This window comes from Bipolaris maydis, assembly GCF_028858645.1.
Source record: "Bipolaris maydis strain C4 unplaced genomic scaffold PSV08scaffold_3, whole genome shotgun sequence".
In the NCBI taxonomy this organism is placed as follows: Eukaryota; Fungi; Ascomycota; class Dothideomycetes; order Pleosporales; family Pleosporaceae; genus Bipolaris; species Bipolaris maydis.
The window spans coordinates 2996652-3016464 of NW_027093859.1; the positions used below are offsets into that span (position 1 = coordinate 2996652).

At 51.8% G+C, this 19813-nt stretch overlaps 8 protein-coding genes across 8 annotated transcripts; 4 read left to right on the forward strand and 4 right to left on the reverse strand.

The window, feature by feature from the left end:
- Positions 1-129: 129 nt before the first annotated feature.
- Positions 130-4753, forward strand: PSV08DRAFT_408322 (rna exonuclease). The gene is made up of 4 exons (XM_014219758.2): positions 130-2464; positions 3213-3458; positions 3527-3720; positions 3771-4753. The coding sequence occupies exons 1-4, from the start codon at positions 190-192 to the stop codon at positions 4602-4604; spliced, it is 3549 nt and encodes a 1182-aa protein (XP_014075233.2). The 5' UTR covers positions 130-189; the 3' UTR covers positions 4605-4753.
- Positions 4754-4941: 188 nt separating this feature from the next.
- On the reverse strand, positions 4942-6748 carry PSV08DRAFT_218912 (uncharacterized protein; the record flags this gene model as incomplete). Its single annotated transcript, XM_014219757.2, has 1 exon — positions 4942-6748. Exon 1 carries the CDS (start codon positions 6730-6732, stop codon positions 4942-4944), a length of 1791 nt encoding a protein of 596 aa, XP_014075232.1. The 5' UTR covers positions 6733-6748.
- Positions 6749-6976: 228 nt separating this feature from the next.
- Positions 6977-8402, reverse strand: PSV08DRAFT_400188 (ureidoglycolate hydrolase-domain-containing protein; the record flags this gene model as incomplete). The annotated part of the gene is made up of 2 exons (XM_014219756.2): positions 6977-8297; positions 8336-8402. The coding sequence occupies 2 exons, from the start codon at positions 8400-8402 to the stop codon at positions 7195-7197; spliced, it is 1170 nt and encodes a 389-aa protein (XP_014075231.2). The 3' UTR covers positions 6977-7194.
- A 636-nt stretch (positions 8403-9038) lies between these two features.
- Positions 9039-11730, forward strand: PSV08DRAFT_198181 (eukaryotic translation initiation factor eIF2A-domain-containing protein; the record flags this gene model as incomplete). The annotated part of the gene is made up of 3 exons (XM_014219755.1): positions 9039-9063; positions 9140-9281; positions 9468-11730. 3 exons carry the CDS (start codon positions 9039-9041, stop codon positions 11413-11415), a joined length of 2115 nt encoding a protein of 704 aa, XP_014075230.1. The 3' UTR covers positions 11416-11730.
- Positions 11731-11747: 17 nt separating this feature from the next.
- Positions 11748-12274, reverse strand: PSV08DRAFT_360400 (uncharacterized protein; the record flags this gene model as incomplete). Its single annotated transcript, XM_014219754.2, has 3 exons — positions 12082-12274; positions 11880-12023; positions 11748-11828 (listed from the first exon to the last, which is right to left on the reverse strand). The coding sequence occupies exons 1-3, from the start codon at positions 12184-12186 to the stop codon at positions 11748-11750; spliced, it is 330 nt and encodes a 109-aa protein (XP_014075229.1). The 5' UTR covers positions 12187-12274.
- A 470-nt stretch (positions 12275-12744) lies between these two features.
- Positions 12745-14094, forward strand: PSV08DRAFT_360401 (uracil-DNA glycosylase-like protein). The gene is made up of 3 exons (XM_014219753.1): positions 12745-13149; positions 13214-13673; positions 13726-14094. Exons 1-3 carry the CDS (start codon positions 12803-12805, stop codon positions 13885-13887), a joined length of 969 nt encoding a protein of 322 aa, XP_014075228.1. The 5' UTR covers positions 12745-12802; the 3' UTR covers positions 13888-14094.
- Positions 13994-14849, reverse strand: PSV08DRAFT_32440 (ThuA-like domain-containing protein). Its single transcript, XM_014219752.2, has one exon. It carries the CDS (start codon positions 14810-14812, stop codon positions 14099-14101), a length of 714 nt encoding a protein of 237 aa, XP_014075227.1. The 5' UTR covers positions 14813-14849; the 3' UTR covers positions 13994-14098.
- A 729-nt stretch (positions 14850-15578) lies between these two features.
- Positions 15579-19652, forward strand: PSV08DRAFT_218922 (cytochrome P450; the record flags this gene model as incomplete). Its single annotated transcript, XM_014219750.2, has 6 exons — positions 15579-16712; positions 17288-17303; positions 17425-17788; positions 17879-18541; positions 18594-18700; positions 18818-19652. Coding segments are annotated over 6 exons (2879 nt in total), but the record flags the coding sequence as incomplete, so codon positions are not given.
- Positions 19653-19813: the final 161 nt, after the last annotated feature.

Consider the following 19813-nt stretch of genomic DNA (forward strand, 5'->3'; position numbering starts at 1 on the left):
GCAAACGGGGGTCTGACGGTTGCGGCGTCCGTGTTCCCCGCTTAGTCGCCGGGACAACGGGCAATGACAAACATTGTCGACAAGAGTTCCAACGCTCGACCACCCATGTGACAACAACATTCTTGAGCCAATTGCAAACACAGCGCTTTGGATATCTCTATCAATATCGGTCACCTAAATACCGCAGATATGGCACGCCTACGCAAACCCAGTCCAAATGAACCCACCATATTTATGCCCCCAGCTGAGGCGAGCGCGACACGAATGAGTCCCCGGAAGGCTACCTTGAGGTACACTTCATTCGAGGAAGATGATAGCTCGATGCTCGTACCAAAAGCATCAAAGCGCGCATTGCGCGATGCCAGTCTTTCGCAAGATATCGAAAATTCGTTTCACACAGCAAAATCAACTCTACCCAAAGACATACTGTCCCCGCGCAAGCAGCGAGTCCTACGACCAGTCGAGAGCAACAGCCGCCTACTTCGCAAGCTGAGCGATGAGAGCTTAGCGAGTCCGGAACGAAAGCAAAGAGAGCGGAGAGAGCGCAGTGGCACAATAGATACAGATTTGGAGAAGAGGAACCGACTACGATATGCCACAAGCTTGGCGAGGAGTGTGGTGAACAAGCAAGGACAGAAGAGTAGGATTAATGTTCTTGGAGAGGCAGAAGTCCAGCAAGCTGCTCGGCGGCCAGGGAGCAAGAGTCCCGTAAAGAAAGCACAAGAGTTGGAAGCCGAAGCCGAAGCCGAAGAAGCAGAAGAAGAAGAGGAGGAGGAGGCTGAGACCAGCATTTTGTGCGGCGGAGACGACGTTGAAATGCAAGAAGAGGTCGCCGAACCAGTTATCGAAATCAGCGACGACGATGATGAAGACGAAGAACCCGTCATGACAGTTCAAACTAGGCGGCGACAACCACAGACCCGGCGGGTAGTCTCAGATAGCGAAGACGACGGAAGTGAAGCCAGCCCTCCACGGCCAGTCAGCGAGTTCCGTTCGCCAACTTTCAAGATCCCAGACCTGAAGCCAGCCACCGTACCTACCCAACAACCAGCTGACCTGGTCTCTATGCGACCCCCACATCGCAAAGGACACAGCACAATATCGAATTGGGCACAGGAGGTCATTGATATGGCAGACTCACCCGAGGCCCCGGATTCCTTCATTCTTCAACAGCCCACCCACGCACGGTCAAGTTCTTTCGCAGCATCATCCCGTCCCACGAGTTCTGCCTCAAACGGGGCCTTTGCAATCCTTACCTACTCACCTACACCTACGAAAAAGCGTTCACCTTGCAAAGCCCCGCCTATTGAACGTCCAGGAACACCACCCCTAGCGCCCGCGAGCCCTTCCAAACTTGTTTCTCCTTCGAAGAAGAAGCTCACGATTCCTAAGGCTGCGGATCTAGACGGAAGACCCAGTCTCGATGCATTTTGGAATCCTGCAGCAGTCAACGAATGGAACGATCGTCATTCACCAGCGAAGGCAATCGTTTCGCCCAAGAAGCAGAAATGGCGCGAAGATATTGTGAAGATGATGGAGGGAGTCGCACTGGATGACAGCAGCGACGAAAGCTACGAGAGTCCCATCGAAAGTCCTAAGAAGAAGCCTGCCAAACGTACCGCAGCCAAGTCAAAGACGCCCGACGTCGAAGCACCACCGACAGTGAAGCAAATCCGTGAACAGCGCAAAGCATTTTCCGAGATGAAGCATAGCATTGCCGAGGCATTCTTGGTAGAGCTCGACACCACCATCGCTTCAGGTCGCATTCAGGAACTGTCAAAATCTACAGGCGGCATAAAACTAGTCTGGTCCAAGACACTCAAGACAACAGCCGGCCGAGCGAATTGGCGTAGAGAGCAGATTCGCATCCGAACTGGCCCGCTATCGACAGACACTCGCACCGAGATCCGACACCACTGCTCTATCGAGCTTGCAGAGAAGGTCATTGACGACGAAGAACGTCTCTACAACGTACTAGCGCACGAATTTTGCCATTTGACCACCTTCATGATTAGCGAAGTGCGCAACAATCCTCATGGAGCGGAGTTCAAGTCATGGGGCCGCAAGGCAACCGCCGCATTTGGAGCGAGCAAGGGCGTACAAGTCACGACCAAGCACTCATACCAGATTGAATACAAGTATGTCTGGGAATGCATTGCGTGCGGGTACGAGTTCAAGCGCCACTCAAAGTCTGTAGACCCAACACGTCACTCGTGCGGAAAGTGCAAGGGAAGGCTTGCTCAGACAAAACCCAAGCCTCGTGGTACTGGCGCTGGTGCAGCAGCTGTAGGTCAAGACGGCAAGAGGGAGAAGAGCGAGTACCAAGTCTTTGTCAAGGCAAACTTTGCGAGGGTCAAAAAGGAGCTGGAGGCGGAGGGTAAGGATACGCAAATGGGCAAGGTCATGGAAGCTGTGGCGAAGGAGTATAGGGAGAGGAAAGGCACGAAAGCGAAAGAAGAGGTTGGTGAGCTGGAGGCAAAGCTTGATGAGTTGAAGATTTAGATGACGAGTTGAAGTTTTTTTTGATTCTTGATGTTAAATGATGATTACTATGATATTCTTGGCCTTTTCCAAAAGTACAAAACGTGTGTTGTGATTGGGATGGAGAAATGTATATATGTCTGTTTTTTAAACAAAAAAGAACGCGCGTCAAGTATGCGATGGGGGATATGCAACTGTTGTTTTTTCCTGAAATGGAAGGAGAGGATACTACCTAGAAAAGGGCCGTGCATACCTCAAGTGTCGTACCCAAGTGATTTTGAGGGTTTGGTGGCGATTTCAAAAGACGGACAAACTGACTGCTTTACTCCATCGTCTTCAGCTGTTGGACCTTGGGGGCTGAAGCGCTGATCAGGTGAGACAGACTGGGGTAGCCTAGCGCTTTCACTAGTAATGAGACCTCATCCTTCATTCCCCAGCCTTGCCGAGATTCTCACTCTCATAGATACACCTCCCTGCACCAACCACTATTATCTGTCCTCAGTGTTCGTCCGCATCGCTTACTGCTTAGTGGCAAGGCTCTGTCAGGGTGTAGTCCCTTAGGTTGATCATTGCCTGACTAACTGCTTTTGTGTCACGTGTGACGTTTACACATTCCTACCAAAGGCCGATCTTCCCACTAACATTTACGCTTCCTGCCCATCACTAGTAGCATACCCAAGCGACTGGATCTATAAGGTCCGCGCTTCTCTTTTCTTGATCCTGACAGCAAGGCTGCAGCGCAAGAATCACCACCATGGCCCACAACCATCAACAACGCCCATCCGGCCCGCCTCCTCCAGAACCACATGGAGGGCCTCCAGCTTTGCCATTAGAGTGCCCACCAGGCGACGACTACCCGATTGAGTTGTTCAGCCTCCTGGAATCTGAAGACACGATGAGAAAACACGGCTTCGTTATGGAGCCGCTTACAATGGCGGACATCAAAGGGAAGGCCAGATGTAAAGACTGCAACCAGTGTACGTGTTGGAAACCTCACTTATGTGCTACCGGAGGTAATGCATTGACGCTGCTAATCGAATGCCAGCAATGCTCAACCTCACAAAGGACCTAAAAAGGCAGCAAAAACTACGCCGCGCCAACCCATTTCCGCCCCCACCAAAGAGGTTCTGGGACCCATTTCCCACAATCCTGATACCAAAGGGAAAAGGCAGATATGATTCAACAGAATGCGCGGTAGAGTGCAGCTCCCACCCAGGGACAATGGACCGGGCTACGAGGGTAAAAGCAACATTGCCATAGAGATAAATCTCGCCACTAACTGCATTCAGTGCTTTACTTGTTGTCATGTCCCTGTAACTGAAGCCAAGCCATGCGTCAACAGCCACGTGCATGAATTACGCTATTATGCGCCTGGAGAACTCATCCGTATACATCAGTATCACTATACGCCAGCAGTCCATCCAGAAGGCCTGGCATTCCGCGCTGCTGTCGCCATTGACTGCGAGATGGGAACTGCCATCTCGGGAGACAGTGAACTCATTCGCCTGACCGCCATTGATTACCTGACTGGCGAAGTTCTCATCAACAACCTTGTTCAGCCCGACCAGCACATGTTGCACCTCAACACAAAATTTTCTGGGGTCACGTTTCTGCAGCTAAACGAAGCCAAGAGGAAAAAGACTTCTTTAAGAGGCAAGGCTGGCGCGAGAGAAGCACTATGGAGATTTGTCGGCCCACATACTGCGCTGGTGGGTCATGGTTTGAACAATGATCTGAGAGCACTGAAATGGATCCATCCAACTGTGGTTGACTCGTTCATGGTTGAACACAGGATTGTGCAAGCAAAGAAAAAGGCCGAAAAGGAGGCGGCGGAAGCCGCAGCCGCAGCCGCAACAAATACAGAAACCTTAGTAGAGGATCTAGCTGAACAGATTCTGGATCTAGAACTATCCCCACAAACACAATCTCAGCCAAAGCAGAAGAGAACTAAGGGAACTGGCGACTTGGCGCTCAAGACATTGATGAAGAAGTATATCAACAGGGATATTCAAACACAAGGCAACAAGGGTCATGATAGCTTTGAGGATGCGCTTGCGGCAAGGGATTTAGTGCACTGGATGGTTCTGAGGAGACTTGCGGAGAAGGAGGCGTTGGTAGTGTGAGCGAAGCGGTGAGTCGATACTGATGATTTTCATATAATCGTGTAATGGGGTTTTTTTTTTGGAATGGTTACATCGTGTGGGGGGAATTGGGTATTTGGTGGCAAAGGTATCAGGCTCGACAAGTCCTACACACACACACACACACACACATGATTTCGCTACTTTGAATCAAAAACTCCTGTGCACATGATCACTTCCTCAACCCACAAGTGTCTTTGAAGCGAAGAAAGAAAAGCAAACTCCAAGCACCCCCCCCCATCTAGCAATCACACTGGCTCAAATTTAAAATAGTATAGTCATTGACTAACCAAAAAAGAAAGAAAAAAGAATGACACACTCATACACCCCCCCGTCGTCGCCTCGTCCTCACCTCGACCTCGTCCAACAACCCCCGATAATCCTCGGGTCCATACCCTTCGAGCCACTCTCTCAGCGGCCCTCCCTTCCTCCTGGCCGCGAGCCGCAGATCGGCGAGCAAAACATCAAAATAAGGCAAAGTATCAAACACCAGATCGGGCAACCTATGGCCATAACTCATGGCGCCGCGATGTACGCCATACTGAGTATTGCGATAGACGTCGGTCAGCAGGCCGTGTTGCTCGGGTGATGCAGACGGGGTGGTGAGGGTGCCGTCGAGGAAGGATGATATCCAGAGGGATTGGATGTATGCGCAGGGAAAAGTGGCGAGGCAGTGGAGGGCGCCTGCGAAGGCGATGGTGGGATGGGCGAGGGAGCGGGGTGGAGCGATGAAGCGGTAGAGACGGTATGGTTGGTGGGTTGTTGCGCTACGGGGCTGCGAGGTCGCGCGCAGCAAGGGGTCTGGATGACCTGTGCGAGATACGTCTCGTTGGGCTAGGTATGGGAAGTCGTGGAAGAGACTGGTTTCGGAGGCGGTGATGAGAGCTTGGTCGGCGGGGGTGGGAGGACATGGTAGGCCGAGGGTGTGTTGGAGCGATGTAGGTTTGAAGCGGAATGTGTGGGCTTTTTGCCAGCCTGTGGCGCAGACGATGGCGTTGGCAGTGAGGATGGTGCCGGATTTGAGGTGCACGGTATCAGTGTCCTTGAGAGCAGCGATGTCGTCGAATACGATGCTGATTTTTCCGTTGCGGACGAGGTCGAAGAAATCGGTGGGGTAGTTGTGGATCGAGAGTGCGTTTCCGACTTCAAAGGCGCTTCTCCAGGGCCGCAGCTTCTTCGTCTCGGCATGGGCGTCGAGTTTATTCAGTGCAACTGCGTCTTCACTGAGAACGTACCAAAACCCGGCTACCATCTTCCGGCCCAGCCACGTCTTGTGCAAGAAATAGCGTAGCCAGCCTTCCACTCCTGTTGTCGTCGCCCATGGGCAAGGCGACATGAAGCCGAAGAACCGCGTGTGCACCAGTTTCTCCAACCACATCCCAAACGGTGTCACGTGGCTGGGTGTCATCCACACGGGGCCATTGCCATCTGGCCGGATCAAGAGCGTCGCTGAGGAAGAAGGCTGCGTCGCACACGCGTACGCGACATCCCAAGCTGATTTCCCGGACCCGACAACCACAGTGTGCGTCTGCGGTCTCACAATCTCCGTGTAGTGAGCTGGGAAATCCCGAGTGTGCAAGACGGGCGAGGAGAAAGTTGTCGATGTAGGGTATGCTGGGAGCAAAGACTTGTTTGTATTTCCCGTCGCTACAATGACTTTTTGGGCTCGTATCATTGTCTCCTTCTTTTCGGCCGAGGATGACGACGACGACGATGACGATACACAATGCAATATCCAACTCTTTTCTTCATCGCCCTGCTGCTCTTGCTCAAGTACCTCGACAATCGTGTTCAGACGAATAAACTGCTTGATATCCGCCCATTCTGCAAATGCACAGAGGTACTCGTACATTTTGGGTGCGTCGATATGCGTCCCTTGCTTGACCCCGAAGCGCTTTTGATCCATGGGAAAATCAGGATGTTCGAACATGCCCCATAGATTGTTAGTTTTTAGGCCTGGAAAGACACGCTCGGGGGCCCAGGGCCCGCCGATGGAGGGCGCAGAGTCGAGGATAAGAAGTTTGGCGGAGGGATGCAAGCGATGGTAGGTATGCGCGGCTGTGAGGCCGTTCACACTTGCGCCTATTACTACCACGTCTACTTCTTCCATTGTTGTGCTGTGGGATAGTGAAGAAGAAGATGGGTCAGACTTGGATTGGGCTGGAGAATTCCAATGCAAGCTCGGAAGAATTCAACCAATGAGTAAGACTGATAACGGGGCCATATTTAATAGATCTGCCTTATTCTTACTCCAAGCACACGTGCCTGCATGATATGAGTGGGTATGGTAGGTTGGTGGCCTGATTACAAGATAGTAAGCGAGATGGGGTAGCTCAATGGACAAGACACATCTTCCAGAGTCGTTAACATGATGCGAGTTCTGCGTATACATCCAAACCCATGAGACTGCCCCCAGAATTATGCGACCTGTGATAAAATGACATGTGGAATTTTGATCAGTTACGCTTTTCCCGTTTGGCTTGGGTAAGAAAATGAATCATTAGAGCCCGCGGGTAAAACATGATCCCTCATTACCGGTTAAAAAAAACACCATATCGACCGCCTGAATACATCACAACTTTGCTTTTACAGAACCGACGCCAGCCTGGACTTGTACGGTCCCAGCTGCATTGGTGTCGACAGTGACCACGACACCTTCTGTAGCGGTCTCGCCTTGCTTCAGCAATATCTCTTGGCAGTCTTCATTACCTACATCGTTGGCGAACTGTACGACTACAAAGTCGATTGGCCGGTCTCCAATGACCACCATAGGTGCGTGCCATGTCCCGGCGCCATAAGTCACAGCTTGAGCTCCAGTCGCAACAAAGGCGCGGACATTCTTGAGATCTGGAAGGCCGGGTCCTTTGGGTCGCGCCGACGGATGCAGATGCGAAAAGTGACTTTGTGCGGACGTTCCCTCGCCCGAGGGACTTGGTTTTGCTCGCCCGAATATGTCGAACACACTCCCATTTCCCTTCATAACTGGTGCAGGATATGGCGGGGCCCTATCTGTCCGATACTTCGACGTGCTCGCAGGCAGGGTTGGTGCGACTATGACAAGATATTGTGTGTGCTTGTCGTGTTGCGCCAGACCCATGGGTATAAACGTTTGCGTGGTAAAAGGGTGTCGCTCGAGAATAGAGACGTCCAACAGCTGCTTGAGGCAGTCGTTATTTCCGTCCTCGTCCTCATCCAGGTCCAAGTCTCCCCAGGAGCTCGGCATGCTCATGCTCGGCTCGTGTGGGCGCAGGTTGCGCGGTGAGCAAACAAACATGTTCATGACGGCTCGAGCCGGCTTTTTGCTGGGCGCAAGGGTATACAGATTTGACATGTGGGTGACATCGAGGTACTTTGTTGCAGAGCCCTGATTGGCGGACACTGCTTCGGGCGCCTGTACGCGGTTTGGAATGGGTAGCTTTGCTGACGGCGATGTTGACGGATTCTCGATGACAGAACCAAACTGTGCAAAAGCTGTAGGAGTGAGCAGCTCTATTGGTATGCGAATAGACGGGGCAGGCATTGAGGGAGGCATCTTGACGGCGGGGCGCCCAGAGAGCGGCAGACAGCAGCTGCGATGGGTCGGTGGAGTTGGGATGGAGATCGCGTGCGGGAGCTTGTCAAAGGGCGCTACTGATACGATAACGATAAGACCAGGTACCTCGACCTGGGGAGCGTCTGCATGTGATAATTGACAGTGCAGACGCCACGCTCACATGCTGCTTTTTGCTGTGGGCGTGAATCCGAGTGCCTGGTGATTTGCCGCTCGATCAATGTCGACATTCGTCAAGCAAGTTAATTCCATGCAGGAGTAGTGTGCTGGTATGGCAGTCTGGCCAGCCAGCTGTGAAGCTGGTCGCAAATCACGGCACCTCGCTTCTTTCGCTGCAGACACGGCGAAATGCAGTCCAAGGACAAAATAGTCTGTTGTCCTCTCATGTACTTGTGTTGCACAAGAAGCGCAGATAGACTCGCATCCATCAGTATCCTCAGCTTCAGCAGTGGCAAGGCGCAGCGAGGCTGATGTCACACAGCCAGGCAGGACGACCAACGGCCCGCATTTTCCCCGAGCACTAGCGCGCATGCCCACGGATTTCTTTCTCGACAACCGTCCGTCTCTCCAGCTACGCTCGTCACACGGTCACCCTTCAATTCTCTGGCGCGTGTTCCCTTTCTCCTTCTTGATCCACCCGTTGCCGCTGCGTGCGCCCAAAGTCTGCCCTTGGCCCCCAAGAGCCTCAGAAACTACGTCACCTTCTCAAACCCCCATACCCACACCCGACGTGTTCCTGTCTTAGTCTTACCAAACATCGCCAACACACCACACTCAGCTCAAGCCCTTGAGCCAGACTTCGCGACCACCAGCACCTTGCCCAACGCCCGCTTTTGGACGACTTCCTGTGACTTTGACTAGTTATCATGGCTGTTCCCACACAGTTGGCTTGTACGTGACCCCGATGAACAAGAGAAATACAGGGAGACTTTGTCTGTTGAAACACGCTAACACGTTCGGCTTACAGACCGTTCCGCCAAGGGCATCGGGCTCTTCAATGCTGCTCCAGTCTACGAGCCGCTTCCAGGATTCGTGCGCCCAGAAGGCAACCTTCGTTGCTGCGCCTACTCGCCAGACAGCAAGTACTTCGCATGGGCTACACCTGAGCAGTAAGCGCCACAAGACATTATATGCCTCACAGACGAGCACACTAGAATTGAGGATTGAAGATGGCATGATGGTAAAGCGATTGAGGAGTCCCTCGAGACGCCTACAATTCGTCATCCTTCAAATTCCACATCTGTGTGCGCTTGTGTGCGGATATCAGAATTGTACAGATGGGCTGACTTTCCCAGGGTTTCTGTGATTGACGCTTCCGTCGGCCATATTGTTACCACACTCCCCACACCGAACGTCTACGAGCTCGGCTTCTCTCCATTGGGCACCTACCTTATAACATGGCAGCGACCCTCCAAGGACGAGGACGGAAATGCGACAAAAAACCTCCGGGTCTGGAAGACGCTCTCCGACGAAGCCGAAGATGACGGATCGCGGGCAGTGATTGGCGAATACGTTCAGAAGAACCAGAACGGCTGGAACCTGCAATACACATCCGACGAGAAGTTTTGTGCCCGCGTTGTGACAAACGAGGTGCAGTTCTTCCAGTCGAGTGATCTACGCAACCCCTGGAACAAGCTCCGTGTAGAGGGAGTAACGGAAATGGCCCTGTCGCCCGGCAAGAACCATTCAGTTGCAGTTTTTGTGCCGGAGCGTAAGGGCATGCCCGCTGCCGTCAAGGTGTTTGCGGTACCTCAATTCAGCCAGCCCGTATCGCAAAAGACCTTCTTCAAGGGTGACAAGGTTCAGCTCAAGTGGAACGACCTCGGTACCAGCCTGATTGTCCTGGCCCAGACTGAGGTTGACAAGACCAACAAGAGCTACTACGGAGAGACGAACATGTATATTCTTAGCGCCAACGGCACGTTCGATTCGCGCATCCAATTGGATAAAGAGGGACCTATTCACGATGTCTCGTGGTCGCCCAACTCGAAAGAGTTTGGTGTTACCTACGGCTACATGCCTGCGAAGACGACTATCTTCAACCAGCGGGCAGTCCCCCAACACAGCTTTGATCTGGGCCCACGCAACACTATTCTTTTCAGCCCCCACGGTCGTTTTGTCATTGTTGCTGGTTTCGGCAATCTTGCTGGAGACATGGATATTTATGATTTGGAGAAGAATTTTGCCAAGGTGTGCCACGTCAAGACATCCAACTGCACATACTGCGAGTGGAGTCCGGACGGCCAGCATATCCTCACTGCAACGACTAGCCCGCGTCTGCGAGTTGATAATGGCATTCGCATTTACCATGTCAGCGGCGGCCTCATGTACAATGAGGATATGACGGAACTGTACCACGTTGTTTGGCGACCTCAGCCGACGTCGATGCACCCGCTGGCAGACCCCCTGACTGCTGTCCCGAAGCCGCACTCGTCAGCGCTGGCGTACCTCAGCACCCAAAAGACACCTTCGAAGCCCGCCGGTGCCTACCGTCCTCCTGGCGCGCGGGGAACAGCCACTCCATTGCACTTTAAGCGCGAGGACGAGGGAGGCGCAGCCTTCCACAACACTGGCGTTTCATCGACCAACGTTGGATTTGCCAATGGATTCGGCAAGCCGCGTCGTCGTGAGGTGCCTGGTGCAGACGCTGCTGAGTCTCTTCCTCCTGGTGCAGCCCCTGGTGGTGGTGTCAGTCTTACTGGTGCCCAAGATGGCGACGGGGAACTTTCCAAGGCTGCTTTGAAGAACAAGAAGAAGCGCGAAGCTAAAAAGGCGCGTGAAGCTGCTGACAAGGCTGCTGGTCTGGGTGTTGAGGGAGCCAATGGCTCTAATGGAGCCAATGACGGCCGTAGCCCAGAGCGTCGCCAACGCAGCCGCAGCAAGGGCGGATATGAGCAACACGGAAGGAGCGCTAGCCAAGCCCGCAATTATGGCAACAGCCCCAACCGTCAGGCCAGGCAAGAGGGCAATCGCCGACAGAACCCCGGCCAGCACGGCGCTGGCCAAGCTCCTCCAATCAAGACGGAAGGCCATGCTCCTCCGCCCGACCTTACTGTCACGAGCCCCGGAGATGGCGGCCCTCAGGACAAGAAGATTCGCGGCTTGCTCAAGAAGATGCGTGCCATTGAAGAGTTGAAGATGAGGCAAGCAGGCGGAGAGAAGCTCGAGGACACTCAGATCAAGAAGATTAGCACCGAGGTTCAGATCAAGAAGGAGCTGGATGCTCTTGGCTATTCTGGTTAGAGGAGAGGTGGAGTACAACATGGGGAGAGAGAGAGAGAGAGAGAGAGAGGTGGTTGAGCAGAGGGATCATGTGGAAGGTAATAGGCATGACGTGTGATGACAGAAAATGATGAAAGTATGCTGTTTTTGAATTTGGGCTTCCCAAGATGAAGGATATGAGGGTAGAGTGATGTAGTGCTCATGGCACTTGTTGTGAAGCAAAAAGCATGCAAGTTTTTGAGAGGTGGATTTGATTCATGCTATCATCGTAATTTCGTAGTCATTCATGCATTTGAGAGTCCGGGTAGATGCAGACCTTCAGTCATGCCGTCGAGTCGCAGAAGTCTAGTACTCTAATGCGAGGCATGTCCACCCTGGGCTCCCAACTCGGAGGCAAGCTCGCTGCCCTTCTTGAAGGTTCCATCGGGGTTGCGCTACGAGATGGTTAGTCAAGAAGCCCTCCAGCAGCGGTTCTGTCAACTTACACCAGCGTCCTTGTGAGCGTGGGAACCAGAGTCGTCGGAGCCATGAGAGGCATGGCCGCCCTGTGCACCCAACTCCTTGGCGACCTCGGAGCCCTTTGTGAAGGTGCCGTCGGGGTTGCGGCCAGGGTGGTCGTTGCTGGAGGACTGGAGGAGCAGTTAGTGAGTAGAAGTTGAGAGACGCGGATTCAAAGAAGCAGCATACGTCGTCGTGGCTGGAGCCGTGGGAAGCATGGCCGCCCTTTGCAGCAATCTCCCTAAGCTCATCCTTGGGCAGGTTGGCGAAGTTTGCGGGGTTGGAAGAGGCCATTGTTGAAGGTGTTGTGGAGTTGAAGTTGGAGGTTGAACTGACGGGTGGAAATGGTGTGAGAAGTGAGAGGGAGGGTTGGATGAGAGACAGCTGCTATATAGAAAGAGTGGTGCTTGTTTGCTCCTGTTGCTTTTGGCGCTTCAAACGCCCTTCTGATTGTTTTCCCCACATAGCATCACGTCACAATTGCGGGTAGCAGGTTAGCAGGTTTGCAGGTTCCAGGTGAGAGGACCCAAAGCGGCAGCCCTCCCCACCATTGGCTATTATAGAGCTCGCATGTGCTCGTTCCGAAACAGGCTCTCTATTTGCTTGCAGCCGTGGCTTGATGGCAGCCTGGCGTAGACTGACGCCTGTCCTATCACTATCCTTGTGGTGGTGAGCGAAGGTGTGATGTCATTGCTCTCTCTGCACAGCGACGCGTCTCGCGCACTCACGTGCCGACGTGTTTCGCGACGGCCAATCAGAGCCGCAGTCGAGTCTTCGACGTCACCCAGGGTTACGCGACTGCCTATCTGCGGCTGGGGAGTGAATTGATTGGGATGCTTACATGCCCAATCCACGCCCCTTTATTCTCGTGATACATTACACATAGCCCGAATCAAGGCATACACCAGCAATGAGTCTAAAACGCAAAGCCGCCGCTGCAGCTACCGACGCGTCTAAGAAGACCAAGCAGAACGGCAGCATTACTGCCTTCTTCGGCCCACCCAAGACGGACCCCAATGCACCTCCCAAGCAGACGGCTGCAGCTGCAAAGTTTGACAAAGATGCCTGGGTTGCCAAACTCACCGATGAGCAAAGGGATCTTCTGCAGCTCGAGCTCGATACCATGCACGAGAGCTGGCTGCCGCATCTCAAGGACGTACTTGTGACGCCCCAGTTTCTGCAACTGAAGCGTTTCCTGAAGCAGGAGCTGGCGAGCGGCAAGACAGTGTATCCGCCAATGAAAGACGTTTACTCATGGTGCGTCTACAAATCCTCTGATAACCCCAGTTTTCAAGTTCCACATACTGACAGGCAAGCATAGGTCGCGACACACACCGCTCAACACGGTCAAAGTAGTCATCACAGGCCAGGACCCTTATCATGGCCCCAACCAAGCCCACGGCCTCTGCTTCTCTATTCGTCCACCAAACCCCGCTCCTCCCTCTCTCCAGAACATCTACAAGGCCCTCAAGAAGGAATACCCAGACTACCAGCCACCGCCAAACAAGGGTGGACTGCTGATTCCCTGGGCTGAGCGGGGTGTGCTGCTCATCAATACCTGCTTGACTGTTCGCAGAGGTGAAGCAAACTCGCATTCTGGTAAAGGATGGGAATTGCTCATGCAAAAGGTGATTGATACCGTGGCAAAGGTGCGGACCAACGGCGTCGTCTTCTTGGCCTGGGGAACCCCGGCCCAACAGAGGACAAAGGGTATTCCAGTCGACAAGCATCTTGTTCTCAAGAGTGTGCACCCCAGCCCGCTGAGTGCAGCAAGGGGATTCGTAAGTCTTCCAAGTGGTGATGCATTGAGATGATTGTACTAATGACAAGTAGTTTGACTGTGGGCATTTCACCAAATGCAATGAATGGCTTGTACAGAGATATGGAAAGGACGGGGGCATTGATTGGGACCTCAACGTCGACAAGGAAAAGGAAAAAGAAAAGGAGAAGGAGAAGGAAAAAGAAGGGGAGAAAGAGAAAGAGGAAGAAAAATAATAGAACTGGATATCTGACTCACAATTCAGATGGGAACCCCAAAACACCGTGCCCTTGGATATACGGGTTTTTCTTCGGTAGCGTATAGTTTGGCGTTGCGACAAAATGTTTCTTGAAAGCGTATGAATGCGTTTGTAATTGGGCAAAAATTTCGATAGGTATGGACCTATGAAAGCAAACAAAGCCTCGTTGCATGCTTCCCTCAATACTCTTAGTTCTTCAAATCCCCTTCCCGCCTCGCAACCCAAAACAGCCCCCTCTCCACCATCCCACTAAACCACTCATCCTCGTACGCCTCATCAAAATGCCCCAACGCCGTGAAAAACACCCTCCCCCCTTCAAACTCCTGACACCACACCAACGGATGATCCTCCCCATGCATCCCTCCACCAAACGTCTTCGTATCCCCCCTCAGCAAAACAACCAACCCCTCATTCTCCCTCGGATGCTCATGAAAATTATACCACTCGTCTTTCCACCCTTGGCTGCCGCCACACCCACTTAATATAAAATGCTCCCCCACCTGTTCCGAATCCAGCACCAGAGATCCGATTTCCGGGTCTGGATGCGAGTGAAACTTTGCTCCGATCATCTTCTCCCACCAGCTGTCCTCGGGCATTCCGGCTGCTGCGCCATGGATCGCTACCACGCCACCGCCGCGCTGCACCCAGTCTCTGAACGCGGCGAGTTGCGGAGCGGAAAGCAAGGCCGGGCCGAGGGTTTGTAGGAGGATGATGGCGCGGTAGCGCGAGAGGGTTTGCGGGGTGAAGATGGAGGAGTCCTCGGTGGTGGTTAGGGAGAGGGAGGGGTGGTGCGTGGCGAGGCGCTGGAAGAGAGCGAGGCCTGAGGGGATGGAGGTGTGGCGGTAGGAGGTTGTTTTTGTGAAGACGAGAACGGGTAAGGGGGGTGGGGTTGGGGTGGTCATCTTGAGGGATGGGGAGGGAGTGGTGGTGGAGCGAAAGACATGGTTGTCGCTGTATTTGAGGAACTTGAGGGTTGTATTAGGCTGAACGGCTTTTGAGGAGGTTTTTGGTTGACGTCATTTATACAAGTGGGAGTCTGTAGTGATTCTGGTTGTAACACTAGGTGTTGAGATTGTTTAAACATTTTGTAGTTGGAAGTCAATGTTGTGCTGGCTTATGTTTTCGTGATTGTATGATGACGGATTGGGGCATTGAGTATGCTGTACTTACATCATTTGGTGCGTGAACGTAGGGTTGAATTTGGAAGAAGAATGTGTTAGTAGGTACTTGTACAAACCTTTTGATCTTAAATGTGCAAAGTACTTATTTATAGACTGAGAATAGAAAGGAATAACTTTCCGACAAAAAAAGCATGAAACAGGAGTGAAGATGCCGCTCTCTGCTCTGGATGAGATGAAGAGGAGAGCATAGAGCCCAACGCAACCTCCAGGCCTAGATGCACTCGATAGATTGTTCAAGCACCGTTAAAAATCTAGGTTTTACCCTACCATTGAACATTCTATACTCACAACCGCTGATAGCTGAGCTCAGCCACACCATCATCAATTCAGTGGGGGAACTGGAGGGGCTACTAGTGTGTACCGACTCTCAAGCTATACTCAATCAGATCGATAGCGTCATTACTCCGCACTGGGCCATCTATTCTCTGCGGGGAATATCTCTCCTCGCAGCAATTGTAAGACATTGCAAATCCTAAAAGCAATCACAAAATGACTTCGCCACTTCTTCAGGTTCCACGAGAGATTCGAGACCTCATTTATGAATATGTGCTTGTGCGCAACATCATACACGTCGAACGGGCCGCGGCTACTGTTCCCGAAACTACGGCAAAGCAAAGTCCTGAATTCTATAGACAACTCGCACAATCGTACCCTTTGACACACAGACGTTCCCATCGCCGAGTTTGGGCAATACCGCGATTTGATCTTGGTCTGCTGTCCTTTAAAGAGGATCCAGAACTCCCTCCAAGCCATGTTCAGATGACGTATCAAATTACGCGCCAATGCAATCTACCCTTCGGAGACCGAATCGGCATCCGTCTGCTGCAAACCTGTCAACAAATCTATCACGAAGCCAGAGAAATATTTTACAGCAAAAACGTATTCAGTTTCAGAACAGTAGAGTGCATCCCAACTGCATCCGCGTTCCTGTGCGATCGGCCTGCGGAGTCGCTCAAGCTCATCTCGTCCATGGAAATTACCTTGGGAGAGGGAACAAATTTGAGAGGCACAACTGAAGCCCATTATCCCGTAGTTGCCAGATCCACAGATTCGGTCGTACTGCGGTACACTTACAACCACTTTACCGACCTCTGTACCTTGCTCTCAACTTCGCGCATGCAGTTGCGTAAGCTCACCCTTGTTATCGACAGCTTACATCAGTTCTATAGACCCGCATTCCCTTCGCCTACAGATTGTATCAAATGGGAAGCGCAAAGGATGAGCGGTCCACGTCCATGGATGGCTCCATGGGTCGAACCGCTGCTCAAAGTGGAGAACCTCGAATGCTTAGAAGTACATTGGATTGTCGATCAACCCGAGATTTGCAGAATGGCAGACACGCTCTCTCTGATGAGGCAGCAAATGCTTCCACCAAAAAGCTCTCGGCGACACGGTCAGTCCGACTGTTTCTACGATCCCAAGTTTAACTTCCGGATCAACTATCAGGTCATCACGCAGGAAAGAACGTCCATCTGTTGCGAGCTGTCCCGGAACGACCTGCTTCATAACGATAAGGGCAATGGCGACGACAGCGAGCACAGTAGAAGGCTACAATCGAGTGAAGAAAGGCTGACTACGGCATGGCGGCAACATGTGCAACGTATTTTCGAGGCTTCCGGCTGTCTATAAAACTGTCAACATTCGACGTGTACATACGCATTGTGGTTGCCAGAAAATGTTAAGAATCATGCTCTTCTTCGGATAACCCTTCCCCTAATTTGTTAGAGGAAAACACCGATATGTTCTTACTAGCAATCTCACTGGAATCTATCACACTGTATTCATTATAGCTCTTATGTACTCTCTACCCAGCCCGCATCACACTCTTACTAGCAGCCCGCATATAAAACCTTGACCTACCACCACAGTATAACAATGAGGCACAGAAACTTATCATGATAACGGGACTTGATGCACACAAAGACAATCCGGAAAAGTACATGATGGTTTCTCTTTAATCCCCGATGATTGATGTGGGGCTAGGCCATCCCTGTTATCCGGAAGGATTCCCGAGACATACCAGAAAAGACCTCAAGACCGTTCTTGTGTAACACAGAATGAGCAAGGGGGGTTTGGAAAGTCCGATGCTGCGTTAGTGTCGCCATTTAGTGCAACGCCAACCCTGCGACTCGCAAGCGGCTACATGACCCACGCAGCAGCCACCGCCTCTCACCTAAACTGAACTGAATTCACCAGCTGCCCATCACGTTGTGTTTTCATACGCACCGGGGGCCTCATATACTCTGTCCTCCACTCCCTGCAGTCTGACAAACCTACAGGCGGATGACGACGATCCGGTGAAGACCATCTTGTACGTTTCCTTATTGTCTAAGACGTGGTTGGGCTTCCACTGTCTCCCCACAATCTTGGTCTCTCTCTCTCTCTATCACGATGACTGGGTCATCTGCTATCTCCGCTCTTGGAGAGCATCTCCGGAGCAAACCAGTCATTGCTTTCCTCGCGCTCGCCACACACTACGTTCTCCATACCTTTGAATGGGACACCAGGTTCCACCTGATCCTATACTCGTGGGCTCTAGGCTTCGGGGGTATTGCACTTATCACATTCATGACTGGTCAGCATGCCGGGGCAATAGCTGCCACAGTTCAGATGACGGCTACGGTAGCATCGCTTTATTTCAGCGTTCTGTTTACTAGCATCTTGCTGCATCGTGGATTCTTTCATCGTCTTCGAAAGGTATGTCGGCGCGCAAGAAATGATCCTTTGTTTCTTATTTCACCATTGCCTTTTTATCTTCATCGTCGTTGTTTGGACTAAAAGACCTAGTTCCCAGGGCCTATCGGGTCGCGGTTCTTCAAGGCACACGCAATCTACGCTGGAGTTTTCCCTACTCGCTTCCGACACTTTGAGTATCAGCAGCAACTACACGAAAAGTATGGATCAGACGTGATTCGGACTGGTCCAAGAGAGGTCACGGTTTACTGCGCTGATGCCATTCCACTCATTCATGGACCGGCGTCTAAATGCAGAAAGCCTCTCTCCATCTATGGAGTCTTCAGGGAAGCCACTGGTATCTCGCTCCAGACAACAACAGATAAGGAGAAACACCGTCAGCAGCGCAGGGTATGGGATCGCGCCTTCAACGCCAAAGCTCTGCGCGACTACGAGCCTCGCCTCAATCGACATGCGGTTACTCTTATATCAAGACTGAAAGAGCAATCATCAAAAGGTCCAGTAAGAATCAACAAATGGTTGAACTTTTACAGCTTCGATGTCATGGGAGACGTGGCATTCAGTCGTAGTTTTGGTTTGATCGAAAAGGGCGAAGAAACTGATTTTATCAAGTTACTTCATGAGGGTATGGATCCGCTCAGTGTGTTTGCTCATCTCCCTTGGTCCTTGAATCTTGCAGTGCGAGCAGGCGCCGGTGCTAAGGCACTAGTTGAGCACACGGAGTGGAGTCGTAAGGTACTCGAGGAACGAATCAAGGTAAAGAAGTGAAATTCCTTCCTAGTGCTTTTAGATGGCTGACAATGACTAGACTCCGCCAAAAGAAGATGATGTTTTCTCGTGGGTGCTGGACAAAGATGATGCTCGAGTCACACCAAACATGACTGCTAATTCTCACCTTCTGGTTGTAGCTGGCAGGTATGTGCAACCCAGATCCGATCCCACCAACTGGCATTAAAAGCCCCGCTGCACGCATGATACACTATGTTTGATTGAGAAGTAACTCTAGGTGTTTTGGTGCTAACATCATGACAGCGATACGGTAGCGGCAACACTATCCTTGCTCGTCTATGAACTATGTGCAAAGCCACACATTCAAAATAAACTTCGCCATGAAATCGATAAAGTCCATCCAGGGCAACCTTTCCTCGACTGTAGCGATGTTACAGACTGCGAATATCTCAATGGCGTCATCCACGAAGCACTGCGACTGCATCCCGCAGTCCCCTCTGGCGCTGCACGTGAAACACCCCCCGAAGGCCTTACCCTCCCCAACGGAACATACATACCCGGCAATGTAGTCATATGCACACCCGTCTACACAATCCAGCGCGACCCCCGTTACTGGGAGAAGCCGCTAACCTTTATGCCCGAGCGCTGGACGTCTGAAAACCCCAACGCCATCATCGACAAGCGCTCGTTTATGACTTTCCTTTCGGGACCGTACAGTTGCATAGGACAGAAGCTGGCTATGATTGAAATGCGCAGCGTCGTGGCCAACTTGGTGCGATCGTTTGAGATTACCTTTGCTGACGGCGAGGATGGAAGCGCGATTGCGAGTAGGAGCCGCGACTGCTTTACTATGAAGGTTGGCGATTTGGACGTCAAGCTTACGCCTAGGCAATCCTGAGGATGAAGATGAAAAGTGAGGCCTAAAGTTGAATGGGATTCCTTGAATCCCCCTTTCGCTACGCCTCCGTTTAATTATCTACTTGATTCTCTTTTTTGTTTGGAGCGAGGGGACACTTTTTTTTTTGGGGGGGGGGGGGGGCATACTTATCATCGGCAAAGGCCCAGTTCAGAATGGCGACAAGTTCCTGATTTCAAGTAAAGTAAAGTAAAAATCTTATGTAGCAACTCCTCAAGTTTGATATCTTTTCCCCCTCCATCTTCAATATTGATATTTGGGGGGTTGAAAAAAAAAACGATACATGGCACTTTGGCAGAAAACATACTCTCAAATAAAAGTTTCCAGCGTATATAGTCTCTCTCTCTCTCTCTCTTATCTTGCTCACGTGCATTGCAAAACGA

Excerpts from the sequence above, each read along its gene's own strand:
- PSV08DRAFT_408322 (XM_014219758.2), top strand. The coding sequence starts at position 190 with ATGGCACGCCTACGCAAACCCAGTCCAAATGAACCCACCATATTTATG. Across the intron at positions 2,465-3,212 it reads GAAAGCGAAAGAAGAGGTTG|GCTGCAGCGCAAGAATCACC; the intron begins GTGAGCTGGAGG and ends CCTGACAGCAAG. Across the intron at positions 3,459-3,526 it reads ATGTAAAGACTGCAACCAGT|CAATGCTCAACCTCACAAAG; the intron begins GTACGTGTTGGA and ends ATCGAATGCCAG.
- PSV08DRAFT_360401 (XM_014219753.1), top strand. The coding sequence starts at position 12,803 with ATGAGTCTAAAACGCAAAGCCGCCGCTGCAGCTACCGACGCGTCTAAG. Across the intron at positions 13,150-13,213 it reads ATGAAAGACGTTTACTCATG|GTCGCGACACACACCGCTCA; the intron begins GTGCGTCTACAA and ends AGGCAAGCATAG. Across the intron at positions 13,674-13,725 it reads TGAGTGCAGCAAGGGGATTC|TTTGACTGTGGGCATTTCAC; the intron begins GTAAGTCTTCCA and ends AATGACAAGTAG.
- PSV08DRAFT_32440 (XM_014219752.2), bottom strand. The coding sequence starts at position 14,812 with ATGACCACCCCAACCCCACCCCCCTTACCCGTTCTCGTCTTCACAAAA.